The 16,452-nt window shown below is 38.5% G+C and overlaps 1 protein-coding gene across 1 annotated transcript; it reads right to left on the reverse strand.

Annotated features, from left to right (window-relative positions):
• Nucleotides 1-266: 266 nt before the first annotated feature.
• Nucleotides 267-14,624, reverse strand: LOC149531731 (uncharacterized). Its single transcript, XM_089809855.1, has 2 exons — nucleotides 13,684-14,624; nucleotides 267-1,581 (listed from the first exon to the last, which is right to left on the reverse strand). Exons 1-2 carry the CDS (start codon nucleotides 14,338-14,340, stop codon nucleotides 1,027-1,029), a joined length of 1,212 nt encoding a protein of 403 aa, XP_089665981.1. The 5' UTR covers nucleotides 14,341-14,624; the 3' UTR covers nucleotides 267-1,026.
• Between the last annotated feature and the right edge of the window lie 1,828 nt (nucleotides 14,625-16,452).

The following is a 16,452-nucleotide window of genomic DNA, read 5'->3' on the forward strand; positions in this document are numbered from 1 at the left end:
ATTCCCAATCAGTTTTTTTAAAAGTGGCAATAAAAGAACAAAGGAACAGTCTTCTGGAATCTAACTAGTCTGATAATGAGTCACCCTAGCTAATAACTCATCTGGAATACATTGTTCCATGTTCTGCATCTTTGTTGGAATTATCGATTTTTCTCCAGGATAAACATTGGAAGGGAATAATAATGATATCCATTATGCTAAACACATCAGAAGAACCAAAGTGAGAAAAACACATAGCAGCCACAAAGTTTTAAGTTTAGACAAAATTAACACAGGAAAACCACATAATTAAACAAGTTTGAGAGCAAAAGAACCTACAGTTTACACATCATTTGCCTCGCGATACTTTGCCTAGCTAATCTACCCTCGGCAATGATCAGATTTAGCACCATGTACCAATTAATGGCTCTGATACTGAAGTACATGATGAGATCCCCGTTTAAAAGATTTGAATTCAAATCTAATCCCCTGTGAGTGCTCAGGAAAATTGAAATAATTAGGGCATATTATTGACCAAAAAAGTGATCTCCAGATTTAGAGAATACACTGTAAGGAAACTAACATTTTCCTATTCCCTTGACTTCCGTGTACTACATCTCTCTGCAATTTGCAAGCCTGTTAACAGTCACATGAAAGAAATCGTAGTACTTGACAATTGACAATAGGCAATTGTACAAATTGATAATATTTCTGGCAGAAGAGATTATGACTCCGTTAGTTCTTTGCCTGTTGAACTCAAAAGGCTTATAATCTTGCTGAAAGTTTCTGAAGCATGTCCAACTGGGGTTCAAAAAGTGAACTGCAGTGAAAGGGGTCAATCATCTGAATCGGATTCCAGCTTCCACCAAGGACTCAGCTTTCTCTGATTGTCCGACCACCTTCTGCCTTCAGGGGCAAATTGAATTTTATCTTTGGTTTCAAGAGCCTTATATTTACACTCTTTGTCCCTATAAACAAAACCCTCATCCGTACAATGTTTTATATTAAAATTAAACCCTTTCAAAAAGTGAACTGCAGTGAAAGGGGTCAATCATCTGAATCGGATTCCAGCTTCCACCAAGGACTCAGCTTTCTCTGATTGTCTGACCTTCTTCTGCCTTCAGGGGCAAATTGAATTTTATCTTTGGTTTCAAGAGCCTTATATTTACACTCTTTGTCCCTATAAACAAAACCCTCATCTGTACAATGTTTTATCTTAAAATTAAACCCTTTATCATTACATTCTTCAAGCCTAAAATCATCCTCATCATCATTTTCTGACCCCAAGCTCTCAAACAAATCATCTTCCTCCTCTCCTTCAAAGTTTTTGATACTCTTTGGCCTATGATTACATTCTGCGTGTTTCAGACCACTATCATCCCTCTGTGCATGCCCTCCACACACGTCCCTCCAAGAGAAATTAGCATCTGCAGTTACTTTCAAATCCCCATAAACATCCCCCACAACCACAGTCCTTACATTTCTGGCAGTTGCCTTCTTCAAAATGCTAACAAAATCTGAATCATCTGAGACGAGACATAGACATTTAATTTTATCCTCAATTGCCTCCATCATATCATTTTCTAGAGCAATATCAGCTGCCTGCATGGGAAAAAAATTAAGGGAACCATATGCCCATATAAGTTCAGAAAATGCTCATTTTTAATACCAATTTCACTGACGATCATCAAGTAGTTTTCTAATTTAATATAACTTCATTTATATTTTAAACAAACGTTACTACAACGGTATGTGGCACTAATCTTACTGACAATAAATTAATAGTCTTCTAATCTCCTACCAATTATATTTTTTTTTGAAACTAAAGCTGCCTAGATATCATAGAAAGAGATTGGCTTACTAATTTTCCTGTGATACAAAGGCTCGGTACTTCTCACAGAAAGATACCATTTATTAGAAATAAAGAGTTGAGACACGTCACCTTTAAGTGGAAAATAAATTCAAAGAAATTTTAAACTTCACTGTTTCAAGTTTCTCAGTATGTTAGGTATGAGTTCCAGTACTCATGTTTGGAATGAGCCGATGGTTGGTGAGATTGCTAATGAGTTCTAGATGGCAGATTGGCAGAACCAAATCTCAGCAGCAGTAGATTTAAAGATTCCTCATGAGTTCTAAATGGCAGAACCAAATCTCAGAAGCAGTTAATTTGAGGATCCCTATTGAGTTCTAAATGGCAGAATCACAGAACCAAATCTCAGCAGCAGTAAATTTAAAGATTCTAAAAACATGGGGCAAATTTTTGGTAAAATATATGTAAGCACTTCTATTTATCTTGTTTAGACTTATGGATATACCCTGTCCAAGTTTTAGTCAAATCATTTTAGCTCAATTATACTGTTGAAGTCCTAGGGTCTCTGGATATATGGTGTATATATTTTATGCATGACATGTCCACAGATATTTACTGTTTTAGGCTTCTGGATATACCGTGAATCTTGCATTTCCAATTTTTGCTTGTTTGGGGTTTTTGGATATCTTGAGCATAAGTTTAACTAGTAACATATCAATTTATTTATATTTTTTTGAGTTTCTGGAAGACATCATATTGGTGATCATTCATAAGGTTTAGATTCTACCTTGTTAGAGTTTTAAGTGACTACATGACACCCCTAGAATCAAATGAAAGACCAAGATAACTTCCATAAGAAAATGGAAAGAAAATTACAAAAATGATATTATTGCTAATAGACATTTATTGGATTACAATACCATAACTGATGGATTGAATTGATTCAAGAAATTAATTTAAAATGTAGATTTGTCTACTTATACAGGTAAGGGAATAAGAGACAAAGATAAGTACATAAGTTATGACCCACGCAAGGTGGAATCACATGTCCACCAAGGGTGAATCATCCTCCATTATGTAATGAAGTGAACTAGCATCACCTAAGTGTAACTTCTCCTACACCATGTGCAAATATAGATGCAAACTTCTAGGTGTCACAACCATGTACTACTATGCAATGCATTATCTTAAGTAAGCTTAAGTGTAATTAGCAATATTTAACAAACCAACACCCACACCCCAAGTGCAACTTAGGGGAATGCAATTGAATTCACAATACAAAATGGGTCCCGGCTGCTAGGTCATGTTAGGTACTCATGTACAATGCAAGAAAATAAATCTCCCATAAAGCAGAGAAAGGGAGAAAACCTCATAGGACAAAACTCCCATCCAAAAGACAGATGAAAACACACAAGATGCATTAATGGAGGACTAAAGACCCCCCAAGGACTACATACACCATGTATATACAATCATCCCTCTATTGGAAGGAAATAAGGAGACAACTAGGCCCCCCCACAATGGAAAATGTCCTGCAAAAATGGTGAGTGTTTGAAGACAAAACATAGCCCAATGCCTGCCAACAACATTTCTCCCCTTGATAAGAAGATAAACCAAGTAAAAATGCAAGAATGCTTCCCATTCTGGAAAGGAATTAGGAAGTTAAATCCATATAAGTATGATGATGTTGTCTCTCATGTGTCACCATGTACTTGGATGCTGAAGTTGCCACAAACCAATTTGGAATATGCCCAATCATAATAGAAGGTGCAAAGCAAGGAACTAATGGAAACTAATTGAGATAGAGCTTCAAAGACAAAGAAGAAGACTCTACACCTGTGATGCAGTTGTATCAAATAGAAGATAAACCCCCTCAAATGTGTCTACCAAATTAGAAATGTGAGAGTCCACAAACAATGAACCAATGTTTAGCAAGTAAGAATCCCAATTAGGAAGACAAAGAATATATCTTGCAATGACTCACTGGAATGACCGAAAAGAGATGAATGTGTGATCCAACTAAAGACACAGTAAACTTTGAAGCATCTGCAGTCTCCTCCAAAGGATTACAACCATGGGTTATCTTCTTCAAAGAATGAAGAGGCACTTTGAATTGGAAAGAGGAATGAGAGATTATGAAGATTCACAGTCTTCCTATACCTCCCAAAAGTAAGCACAAGGATCCCAAAAGTCAACGAGACACTACATAAAGTCATCATCAACATACTTAAGCATGACATAAAACACTATAGCCTAAAACCCTCTCCAAATACCATAATCCCAAGCATTATCAGGACAACGAACTTCATTATGCAAATAGAGCAATAGATTATGCTCACTAAGATGAGTGAGAATGAGATCACTCCGTTGCTTACAATTCCCTTTTTCCAAAGTGATTAGAAGACCCATGATTACATCAAATGATATACTTCTCAAATTACAAATCGAGATCAACAATTGATTACCCCCCACATTACACTTTGCAAAAAAGGTAGACTTGACTTCTGATTTCAATGATTACAACTAACCAAATTAGGCTATAACAGATTCTAATGGACAACACATGAGATCCCACAAAGATCCAAGCAAATACAAGTGCCAAATTAGGCCAAATAGACCATATGTGGAAAGTGATCCAAGCAAATACAAGTGCCAAATTAGGCCAAAATAGACCATACGTGGAAAGTGATCCAAGTAAATACAAGTGCCAAATTAGGCCAAAATGACTGCAAACTGATAGCAAATCTGGAAAGTAGACAAAAAATCATATATTTAAAAAAAACAGCACCTGAAAATGTGTTTGTAGGAACCTAAGCAGAGTCTCAAAAGTTGCAAAAACTAGGATTGGACTAATACAAGACATTGAAACTGCCATTTCTGATCAATTTGGCCACTAAAAATATTAATACACTACCCCAAGTTTTAAAAACAAATGCTTGAAAAAAGGACTTCAATTGAGCAAAACATGAACCTTTGAAGTTGAACTCCAAAATCAAAAGCTTTAATGGACGGGTAAGAACCAAGTGCTGACATCAGCAAAACACGCAAATAAATTTAACAGTTGTATTGCCATCGCAAAAGCAGCTAATTACCCCTGGTGTGATGTGCTGACACCTATCAAAATTAATGTTGGAGATGATGTCATCATACAAATAATAATGCAGGCAGATGATTGGTCGTTGACTAGATGTACAACTTCTGATGTGACAGACTGACATGTTGATTGGAACTGCACAAGTGACGAAAATTTTGTTATTGATGTGGTGCGGTCTGGAGATGCCATGTAGTGCCTATGTGGGTTTTACATGAACTTTTTCTGTGAAATATTCCCTGGCCACGTGACACCTTGTGGAAGAGCCATCTGGAGGAGATGTGTTTGGTCTGCAGTGGGAATTTAAATCCACATTCAGTGGGGATTGGATTATTTTGTGGTTTTTACAGGCACTTCTTCGATTGTATGCAATTGCCGAGAGAGGTAGTTTGATGTTGTTGGTTGAATTGGAGGTATAATTGGGAGATATTTAGCCAATGGTGATTGTTGATTTGCCAGTAACAATGTTGTCTTCAGTTTGATGTCTCAGTTGTGCTTCGATCAGCCTATTAGATTTGACAAATAACAGGGGGCAGTGGTGTAATACCCCCAAAAAAAATTGCCAGAAAATATTCTAAAAAAAGAAACGGAGAAAATGAAATGTAAACATAGAATAAGTTTTTAATTTTATGATCATACCCGAGAGAGGTAAATCAAGTCATACAATTTGGTCATTTTTTTCCCCTCAGATTTGTCTTTTGCCCAACAGAGCCAAATTTATAGTTGATTTTCACCAAAACCAAATCCCAAACGCAACAATGATGCCTAAATTGCCTTACTTTTGCACACAACCAAATCAAGCCAAATTTGTACCGTAGAGAAGCAAATCAAGCCATACAACTCAGTCATTTTTTTTGCCTCAGATTTGTCTTTTGCCCAATAGAGGCAAATGTATGGTTAATTTTCACGAAAACCAACTCCCAAACGCAACAATGATGCCTAAATAGCCTTGCTTTGCACACAACCAAGTCAAGCCAAATTTGTACCGTAGAGAGGCAAATCAAGCCATACAACTCAGTCATTTTTTATTTTTTTGCCTCAGATTTGTCTTTTGCCCAATAGAGGCAAATGTACAGTTGATTTTCACCAAAACCAACTCCCAAATGCAACAATGATGCCTAAATAGCCTTACTTTGCATACACAACCAAATCAAGCCAAATTTGTTACTCTTGAGGAGTCCTCACACCTTGAGAGCTCTGATACTTTGTTAGAGTTTTAGGTGACTCTACAAAACCCTAAGGATCAAATGAAAGACCTGTTGCATTTTGTGCCCCCACCAAAGATTTGAATTTTAAATGCCTGCCCGCCCAACGATCACTTCCCGGTTTAATATTATTTTAAACGTCCTAGAAATATCAAAAAATTGTTAAAAGATCAAACCTTATGATTTGTTTCCGCGGGCCCGCAAGTCCCCATCGTTGGATCAATCACGATCAACGGTTGGCACTATGTCGCTATTGAAAGTTGCACGTTGTTTTGCGTTAGCGACATAGCACCTTTCGGCCGTGTGTCAGGTGGGTCCTCCCTTCCTTGTTGTTTCTCCGGCGCCGGGTTTTGTTCCATCCACGGTGGGTGCTATGGCGCTATCGAAAAAGCTCTATTCCTTGCCATTAGTGACATAGCGCCCAAACGGAAAGTGATCCTGTGGCGAAGTTTGGAAAATACGGTGGGTCCCAAGTATGCCCCGTCAGATATCATGATGAATTTTGTCAGACGCGTTGGCAGTTGATCAATCTTTTCATTGGCTAAGGTATGACTGTGGGTCCTACTTCACTTGGCGGGCCGCAAACGAGGGTTGTCAAACAGGTTGGCATGTGGCCAGTTTCTATTGGTTGGTATACTGATAGGTTAAATCTATCTTGCTCGCCGTCAGATCAGTTCAAATCTACGGTGGGCGCTATCTCGCTATGGAAAGCTGCGAGAATTTTAACCATAGCGACATAGTGCCTCGGCGACGCGTGGCATGGATGACGTAATGGGCCCACCCTTCTCCAAAGCAATATTACGGCTCGTCCTCGGTGGCATGTTGTCAGGTGGGTCATTGTATGGTGGCGATTTTTCATTGGTCCATTCCGCCAACTCGATGCGCAGTTGTACAATTTTGTGGATCACCGTAGATCTAAAGAAAATCCACGGCAGGCGCTATCTCGCTATGGGAAGTTGCACGTTGTTTATCCATAGCGACATAGCGCCCTTTCACCACGTGGATAATTGGGGCTAGGTCTCGCCAAGATAAGGACACCAGGTTGTGCCAAGTGTGTTGACAGTGTTTCGTGGGCCCGGAAGTGTAAAGGCAAAGCGCAGAAAATGACGAGTCTTCATGATCGTCAGATCAGTTCAAATCTACAGTGGGCGCTATCTCGCTATGGGAAAGTACTCGAATGATACGCATAGCGACATAGCGCCTAAGTGACACGTGTCCTAGTGCGTCCGGTGGAGGTAGTAACAGTTTGACGCGCTGGCAATTAATGTGACTATCGCGGTCAGGGTTGCAAGGTGGCGCAGTTAGTAATGAAAGAGATGGTCAACTCGAGGAGACTTTGCAGGGTGGCGAAAAGATAAAAGACTGTTGGACCACGTGGCTCATCCCAATGCCAAGATAGGTTGATTTGCTGACTCTGCTGATTCATGCACCAAAGAATGATAAGAAATCAGATTTTGCTGCGCGATTTGATCTCTGTAATCAATCCTAACCAACCCAGAATGTATGCGAGACAAGGAAGAACACTCCACCTCCAATCCAATCCATCTACTTGGTCAGAGTGGCTTAATGGTGCCGTTTCTGTCTTCTCAAGGCATTATTTGACGCAGAGGATCACATATCATTGCGTCTAGATCCGTATCCAGATCAGATTTCCCCATGATTGATCTCTGCAGGACTTCAATGCAGTGGTTGTAGAATAACTACAGTTGGAGGACATCTCAGTTATGCCTGAACTATAAAGGCAAAGTTTTGTGATTTTTGTAGAGGTCGATCATTCTCTGTTGTTCTCTGTTGTTGCTCTGCAATTCCAGTGTAAAATTCCCTTTGCCTCTGAACTGTATGATTCCTACCTTATCTCCTTCAGCCATTGGTGTGAAGTGTAAGAATTATTTGCCTCTCATTGGTGTTTTGTAGAAATCTATGATCTGCATGATTGTATCTCCTTGGTCAATGAATGATAATATAAGTGAATCTCTCTTTCCTTGTGTCATCCATCTTGGTCTTCTGATCTTCATGTGATTATTAGACTAAAGCAAGTCTGAATGTGTATATCCTTAGTTTCATTCTGGTTCATAGTGCATATATGGGCAAAGTTTGGTCTGAACACTCTATTTTGGTGCATCACCTCTTTAGATCAGATTAGGTAGATTTGCTTTTATGCTCTCCTTCTCCCTTTCCTTGCCAAGAGTAGTTAGGTGCATCCTGATAGTAAGAGGAAGCCGGCTTTCTCCGGAGACTCAACCTCACAGTTCAAGTCCCACAGCTTGGAGGTTGTTTCCATTTTTCACTAGGTTGTCCTCATGCATAGGCTTTGGACAAGGGTGCAAACCTAAGTGACAACAAGACCAAGATAGCTTCCACAAGAGAATGGCAAGACAATTGTAACAAGATGCAAGAATGATATTAATGCTAATAGACATTCACATAAATTGCTAACTGATGGATTGATTTGATTCAACAGGAATTAATTTACAATGTAATGTTGATGTGTCTACTTCTAAGTTCCCAATTCTTCTTGGAAACCCCCAGGTTGTGGATGCTTCAACATTCACCTTTAGGGTCATTTTAGGGCTTCGTAGCAAAAAAAACCTCAAAAAATCAATTATAACATGTGCATATTGGGCAACTTAAGTGTTTTTTGGGTTTTTTAAAATTGTTTTAGCTGTTGGGCCCGTGGATGCTCCTAGATGCGTTCAAAAGCCCTATGGAAGTTAGTTGGAAGCTAGCCACAAGCTTTTGGATGCGTTTGGAAGCCAGTGATGCTCCCGGATGCATTTGGAAGCCCTATGGAAGCTGGCCGGAAGCCTACCACACAAGCTTCCGGCCAACTTCCATAGGTCTTCCGGACGCATCCGAGAGCATCCGTGGGCCCAACAACCAAAACAATTTAAAAAACTCAAAAAACACTTAAGTTGCCCAATATGGACATGCTATAATTGATTTTTTAGGTCTTTTTTGCTATGAAACCCTAAAACGACCCTAAAGGTTGTTGAGGCATTCACAGCTCATTTTGGAACTTTGTTTGCACCTACAAACACTTCTCATTTGGTCTCTAGTTTGCATTGCCATTGTGAAGCCAAGTTTAGCATTTTCAAAGAGGATCGATTGAATGACGAGAGATAGCTTTCTCAAAGGAGTTTAAATCATTCAAGGTAAGTGATCAATCCCATTCTTGAGTATTTTGATGAATTTTTTCAAGTTCTTGAAGAAAAATTTCAACTTTATTTTCAATTTTTTTTAAAGATATAAAGAAGCAAGTTTGCACATCTATTTTAGTAGTTTTTTCTCACTTCTTTCCACTTGTATGCATGATGTTCATAGTTGTTAGGACCTAATTAAAATTTATTTATTTTCTTATAGAATAGCTTGCAAAAAACTAGGCAAGGATACCAGTGGTAGTGCTAGTCACAGTTTAGTGGGGGGCCAAGGAGGGCAAGGGACTGATAATTTCAAAATTGATAGTGGTTCTCCTTTGTGGAGACATACAATGCGGATATCATAGGTTGTAGGAGGTGGCTCATACTATTGGAAGTGTGATTATTGTCAAAGTAACAAAGGATTTAGAATGTGAAGCTTCATTTTATGGGCCCTACTGGCAAATGATTTGGAATGTGCAAAGGCAAAAAAGGTACTAGGATGACTAGTGTAGAAATACTTTCATTTGTAAGAGAGCAAGAAGTTGTTGATGCATTGATCAATAGATAAAAAAAAAGCTAATATCAAGGTCCATCCTCAAAGAGCAATATGCATGGACCCACTGAACTAATTGCATCCTCCCAACAACCATTCTTGCAAGTACCTGTGCCAGGACAAGATGAGGAAGAAGTGGGAATTTCAAACCGCAAAAGAGGCCCATTGCACACCGCATTTAAAATGGAGACAAGAGACCATGTTGATGAAGCTATGCTTTCTTTCAACTTGGTGAGATCACCATATTGGAAGGAAATGGTGGTAGCAATCAAAGAATCACTAGTTGACTACACAAGCCTGGGGTATGAAAGGTGCGTATGACTCTATTGCACCAAGAGAAGACACATATAGAGAAAGACCTTCAACCAATGAAAAAATCTTGGAAAACTTTGGGTCTAACTATTGTGTCAGATGGTTGGAAATGTACAAGAAACCGGCCATTGATCAATGTGATTGCAATTTTCCCCAAAGGGGCAATGTTTTTGAAGGTTGTTGATTGTGAGGGGCAAGTGAAGGATTCCAAATTCAATTCTAAAATTCTCATCGAGGCCATCGAGATGGTGGGTAGTGAGAATGCCGTAAAAGTGGTCACGGACAAAGCCAAAAATTGCAAGGGTGCGGGTGCTTTGGTTGAGAGTCAGTATGACCATATTTTTTGGACCCCATGCACTATTTACTCCCTTAACTTGATCACATAAAAGATTGGCACTCAAATAGATTAGGTGAAGAAAATATACCAAAAGAAGGAGGAGATACAAATGTTTGTGACAAACCACCACATGTCACAATCCATTTTTAGAACATACTCCAAATTGGAGTTGCCGAAGGTAAACTCATTTTTTAATATTACTAAGTTTCATGGATTTGTAATTAGTTAAAAATTAAAAATTATAATTTTATTGTCAATTGACATATTGTTAACTTGTTTAGGTTGTTGAGAGTTGAGACCCATTTTGCAGCTCATACAATTGTTATGAGACGACTCCTCAAGGTAAAAGATGCATTGGGCCAAACAATCATCAGTAATCAACGGGGCATATGGAAGGCCTCAAATTCAAAAAGAGCACAAATGGTCAAGGATTTGGTCTTGAATGAGAGTTGGTGGGCACGTGTGGCATATGTATTGGATTTCCCCAAGCCCATCATGACTATGCTCCACTTTGTTGATACAGATACACCTTGCTTGGGGCATGTGTATGATGGCGAGGACACCAAGGTCGAGAAAGTAAAACATTCTATACAAGCACATGAGAGTGACCCCACACAAAGCGAAGCCTTATGCAAACAAGTGCAAGCAATTATCCACCATTGCTGGAATACGATGACTACCCCATTACACCTCCTTGCATATGCCTTATCTCCTAGATACTATAGTGAGGAGGTACTTGGTATGCCGGGTAGAGCTGCACCATTTGCAGATGAAGAGGTTGCTGAGGGGTGCCGCAAAGCTCTTACAAGACTCTTCCCACAGGAAGAAATGCATGAAAAAGTGAGACTAGAATTTGGGCTGTTTGCTTCGGGGTTAAAGCATTCTCCATTTGCACTAAAGGACCAAAATAAAATGGGAGCTATCACGTGGTGGTACATATACGGTCAACCTTTCAAGCATCTTCTACCTCTTTCAATCAAGGTCCCATCACAAGTAAGTTTTAAATTTTGTTTTGTTTTAAACTTTTATGTTTACACTTGCATTCCAGAATTTAGTGTTTCAAACATTCTTTAAAATTAATTTGCTTTTCATTTGTATGTTTTGTGACAACTATCTAGGTTGCTAGTTCTTCTGCTGCTGAAAGGAATTGGAGTACATACTCCTTTATCCATTCAGTGAAGCACAACCAGTTGGGCTCCAAGAAAGCTAAGGACTTGGTCTTTGTCCACACCAACTTGCATCTTTTGTCACGTAAGAATGATCATTACAAGGAAGGGGCAACAAAGCTTTGGGATGTAGCCCTTGAGTGTGCGGATTTGGATGCAGCACTTCATGATCTTACCACAGTCGGAGATGGTGATGATGATAGCGTGGCACATGGTGCATCTAGCATAAGTGGAACTGTGTTTGGTTCAAATGCTCTTTCAGCAGTTGGAGATGATGATGAGAATATGGATTTTCTTGCAGATCGGTATAATTCAGACTCTGATGCATATTAGTTGATTGAATCTTCAATCATTAACTAAATTTTTATTTTGTTGGAATCTTGAACATGGCCTATTTGAACTTATTGTCTAAGACTAAACTCTAATGTTGGACAAGCACATATTGATATATCATATGAATTTTGAAATATCTTGAATTTTGATAAAGGGTTTAGTATCATAGTCATACTATCAAATGATTTGTTTTTGTATATTTCTTGCATTTCTTTGCATATAAATATATATATATATATATATATATATATATATATATATATATATATATATAGCAGGGAAAATAGAATACCTATAGTTACACCACCCTGGGGGACGGGGGGACGGCGAAACGAGGGGACAAGTTTCCGGGACGGGGGGACAGAGGGGCCTTAATTTGGGGACGGCGGGGGGACGGTGGGGGGACGGCAGGGGACAAGAGCGGTGTATATATCTATGCATATGGTATTTAAAAATGTTAGTTATGAAAATATGTATTGCAATATAGGATGTAATGATGTAAAAGAGTGAATACTTGAAACATTGCATTGAATTGGAACATCGAACATTAAACATAAATAGTCGAATTTGCAAATAGTGAATAGCAGGATGTCCCCCATCCTCGGTGGAGGTGGTGGAATCTAGTGGCACTGCTGGGGACGGGGAGACGGAGTCCCCAAGTCTCCGGTGCGTTGAAGTCTCCGAGACGTCGGGCAAAAAGGGGGGGGACGCGTCCCCGTGTTACTATGAGAATACCTAATAACGCTTGTAGGTTCTATTTGTTTGAACTGAGCTCACAGTAAATGAGGTGGCTCACTTAAAATGTCATCACTGAAACTTACCGCAGTATATCCTAAACCATGTCTAAGTTTTAGAGATGATGTTTGAAGAGAAACGTTCACAAGTTAGTCCAAATGCCAGGATTAGAACTTGAAGCAGTACATCAAGAGACGCTAAACAAAACAATTGGTTATTAACAATATTTATCACTAAAGTAAAGTCCTATCTGGCATTCATCTGTTCCATCTGAAATCTTGTTCTTGGATATCACAGCGGATTAAACCAAACCATACATGAAGGAAATGTGATGAATCTGGTGACGCATGAAAGCTATGTAAAAGTTCATTTTTATGTGTGATTATTAATACCGTGTTCCTCTTTGAGACCTTCTGGCATCAACTTCGTTACTTGAGAATTGTCCTGAGTTTTTTTAATGGATCAATCATCAGGGTTGAGTCTGAAGCCTTTACATTTAGCCCTGATGATGAATTCCGCAGGAATGCCCAAAACATCCGACAAGTGGACTAGTCCCGCAGAAAGAACTCTGAAGCAGACAAAATAAAGCAAAATAAAATCCTAAACAAATGGTAAATTTATTTTCAATTTTTTTCTAAAGCAAGCTGATGCCTCTTGTAGAGAGATCCAAAACATCGAACAATACACAAAACCCTATCAGCAGACTTTAAATTCAAACTACACAACACACTATCAGCTGATTCTAAATTCAAACTACAAAAGAGAAGACAGTTGCTATGAAAAACTCAACATAATTGTTTCCAAAACCAGCTAAAACATGTGGACATGCAAAGAAAAGGAAAAAAAAGCGCACATGTTTTACATCTAAAAAATATAAGAAAGGAGATAACTTTTTTAAAAATCAAACAAAATGGTGATTTCATTTCAAATATTCAATTGAGCATAAAAAATATGAGAACCCCAAAAAAAATTTTAAAATTACGATTTTTTTTCAATTGACAATAGGACATCAAAATTATATTCACCTGGGGCCTGTCCCGGACAGTCCTGACGCAGAAGCCAGCCCTCTTGAGCTCCCCAGCGAGGCCATAACCCTCCTTGGGCAACAAAACCTCCTTAGCGGCGGCCCTGTACTTTTCCTCCTTAGGCCCGATTTTAGCCCTAAAAAAGTCCTTCTTCTTCCCTTTGAGGCTCTCCAGGCGGGCCAACCGCTTGTAGTGTTCTCTCTCGTGCAATTGCTTGAAATGCTTCTGGAACTTAATGTTGGTTTCGAACCTGCGACCACATACCTCACAGACGTAGGGGTCTCTGGCGCGAATGATGCCATCGGATTCCAGTATATCGAGGGTTTTTCTTTGCCTCCGCTGTGCTCGAACCCAGTCCGGCAGGAAAGTGAAAGTGTGGCGATTGGCGTAGGCTGCCATTGTTTTGAGGAGCCCGAATTGGGAGGCGAAGTTTTTCAGCCGCACTGCGGCATCGTAAGGCGGAACGCCCTCAGGGGGCTTGTTGTCCAGGTCCCAAAATATTCCCACGCGGTGTCTGAAGTTGCTCTGATCGTCTTCATTGGTGAATGTAAACCTTCTTGAATGATAAAATCTTGCTGATGATAAAGATGAACAAGGTATGTTGATTACCCGGCTTTGGAGAAGTTTAGAGCGCGCGAGTGGTTTCATCAAATCCATGGGTGCCGCTGCATTTTGGATTCGACTCCACCATATTTTAACCTTATTATCTCTGATGCTGCTACTAAAGCAATCGTTCTGAATACTGGTTATAATACTGATTACTAGTTACGCGGAATGAAAGTTCACTAACCGCATTTCACAGAGCAAATGTTTATTCAGCATTCTTCATCGGTTCCATGGATGGGATTTCTATTGAAAAAAATTTCAGGGACTGCTGTAGACATTATGTTTTGATATTTCAAAGTTGGTCTTCAAACAATATTATGGTTAAAATTTAGGAAGTCAGTGATTTCCCAAATAATATTGCGGTTCACATTGTTAATTTTTATTAAAGATTTCAAATGATTGATTAGGGTCGGAAACAATAAATTTATGGTAGTAAAGCAGATTTGATAGCCAGTTCAATTTCAGAAATTCAAATCTACATTTTTAGAAGATAGGGTGTTATTAATCAAATTGTGTGAGGCTTTTCATAATTACAAATATTTGTAATAATTTTATATTGTATAGTTTCTATTCTATTTCATAGTAGCAAGATCACTTATATGAGCTAAGATCCTAGGTTTTGGAGGTTATTTCTCTCCTCTCTCTCTCTCACACACACACACACTCACAAACAATTACTCGTGCTAAAGTGAGGGATAAATGTATCACCATTAATTGCAACCCTAAGCAATTTCTTGCTCACTTAGGCCTCATTTTAGCATGCATGGACTATCATGTTTGATCACAATAGATTCTAATTGCATCGGCTAAAAATCTTACATTATCATTGCATCCTAGACCTCAAGTCCTTGACCCAATCTTTTATTAGGAGGTAAAGGTTGCGTGTGATGACCTTTACTCAAGTTAAGGTTGCCTAGGGTGACCTTATCCTGATAATTGGAGCCCAAATTTGAAGGTCTAATGACTAGCTTGCAAGAGCCAAAAAACTTCTTTGTGTCAATTTGCTCCAAATTAAAAACCATAGAGAAAGCTTACCCTCCCCTCATTTGTATAATACATCAACACATCAATTCCAAGAAGCTTCAAACATTAAAGACGAAATTTCGTTCTATGAATTTCTTCAAATCTAGTAGTGTGGTTAGTTGTAGCATCCTTCATGGAAGCATGCATTTACGATTGATTTCCTTTTAGGTCTTGTTAAGTCATGTTATTGCATCAACACTTCTTATCACAATCAAAGAGCATTGCATCAAAAAGGTATAAGACTCCAATACTTCAATTTTAGATCTAGCCTCTCCTACAGTACAATATGCTTTCATTTAAATTCAAGATTAATTTCTTAATTGGAGTTTTACCTAGGCAAACTCCCATCAAACCAAAAAAATCTCTTTTTTTATATTCATATGACAGGCTACAAAGGTACATTGTGGATTCAGACTAAGGAGACAAAGAGATGCATATCTCCACTTAGCAAGTTTGAAAAAGCATGGTAGCCAAGGCTACCTTAGTTAACATTGTCACAAACATTTTTGGTGAAACTTGCAAGAAACTTTCTAAGCAAAATCCCAATCTCAAATTTTCCAATTTTGTTTATGTCTAATACTCCTGAGTCAAGGTCACCCCACTCAACATTATCTACCTAATATTAGTCTAGATTTAAACAATAGGTTCCCTTTTTTCTTTCATTTCATAATCTATTTTTGGTGTTTACATATCTAATTTATGTAACCTCATTTATGTTGAAAACCCTCACTTTTCCATCTTTGTCCCCAACTTCAAAATTCATTTCATGATAGGATTCTCAAATCCTCATAAGGAACTATTGAAATCAACGTGTCCAATATCACTCCCTTCTCAATGTAATCAAAACAAAAATAGGCCTAGTTTCCTAGTTTGCATATTAAAGCTATCAAACCTTATTTCCACACATTACAATTAGAAAGATCAATGACTAAGAAGATTGGAGAGAGTGTAGGACCTAAAATTAGCACATGGGTTGAAAATGTGGAAGGATAAGGAGAGGTGCAAATGCATAGAGGGAATATATATTCTATTTTTTTTTTTTTTGGGGGGTGGGGGTGAATAAGTAATTTTTTTGAAATTTATTAAGTTTTGGAAGAAGTTTTAGCTTTTTAAAGAATTGTTTAACTACAGTAGTAAAAA

This window comes from Cupressus sempervirens, chromosome 11, assembly GCF_028749045.1.
Source record: "Cupressus sempervirens isolate cs-2001-9-10 chromosome 11, ASM2874904v1, whole genome shotgun sequence".
Lineage (NCBI taxonomy): Eukaryota > Viridiplantae > Streptophyta > Pinopsida > Cupressales > Cupressaceae > Cupressus > Cupressus sempervirens.

Coding starts and splice junctions, on each gene's coding strand:
- LOC149531731 (XM_089809855.1), bottom strand. CDS start 14,340: ATGGATTTGATGAAACCACTCGCGCGCTCTAAACTTCTCCAAAGCCGG. Junction 1,582..13,683: donor CTGTCCGGGACAGGCCCCAG/GTGAATATAATT, acceptor TTTCCCATGCAG/GCAGCTGATATTGCTCTAGA.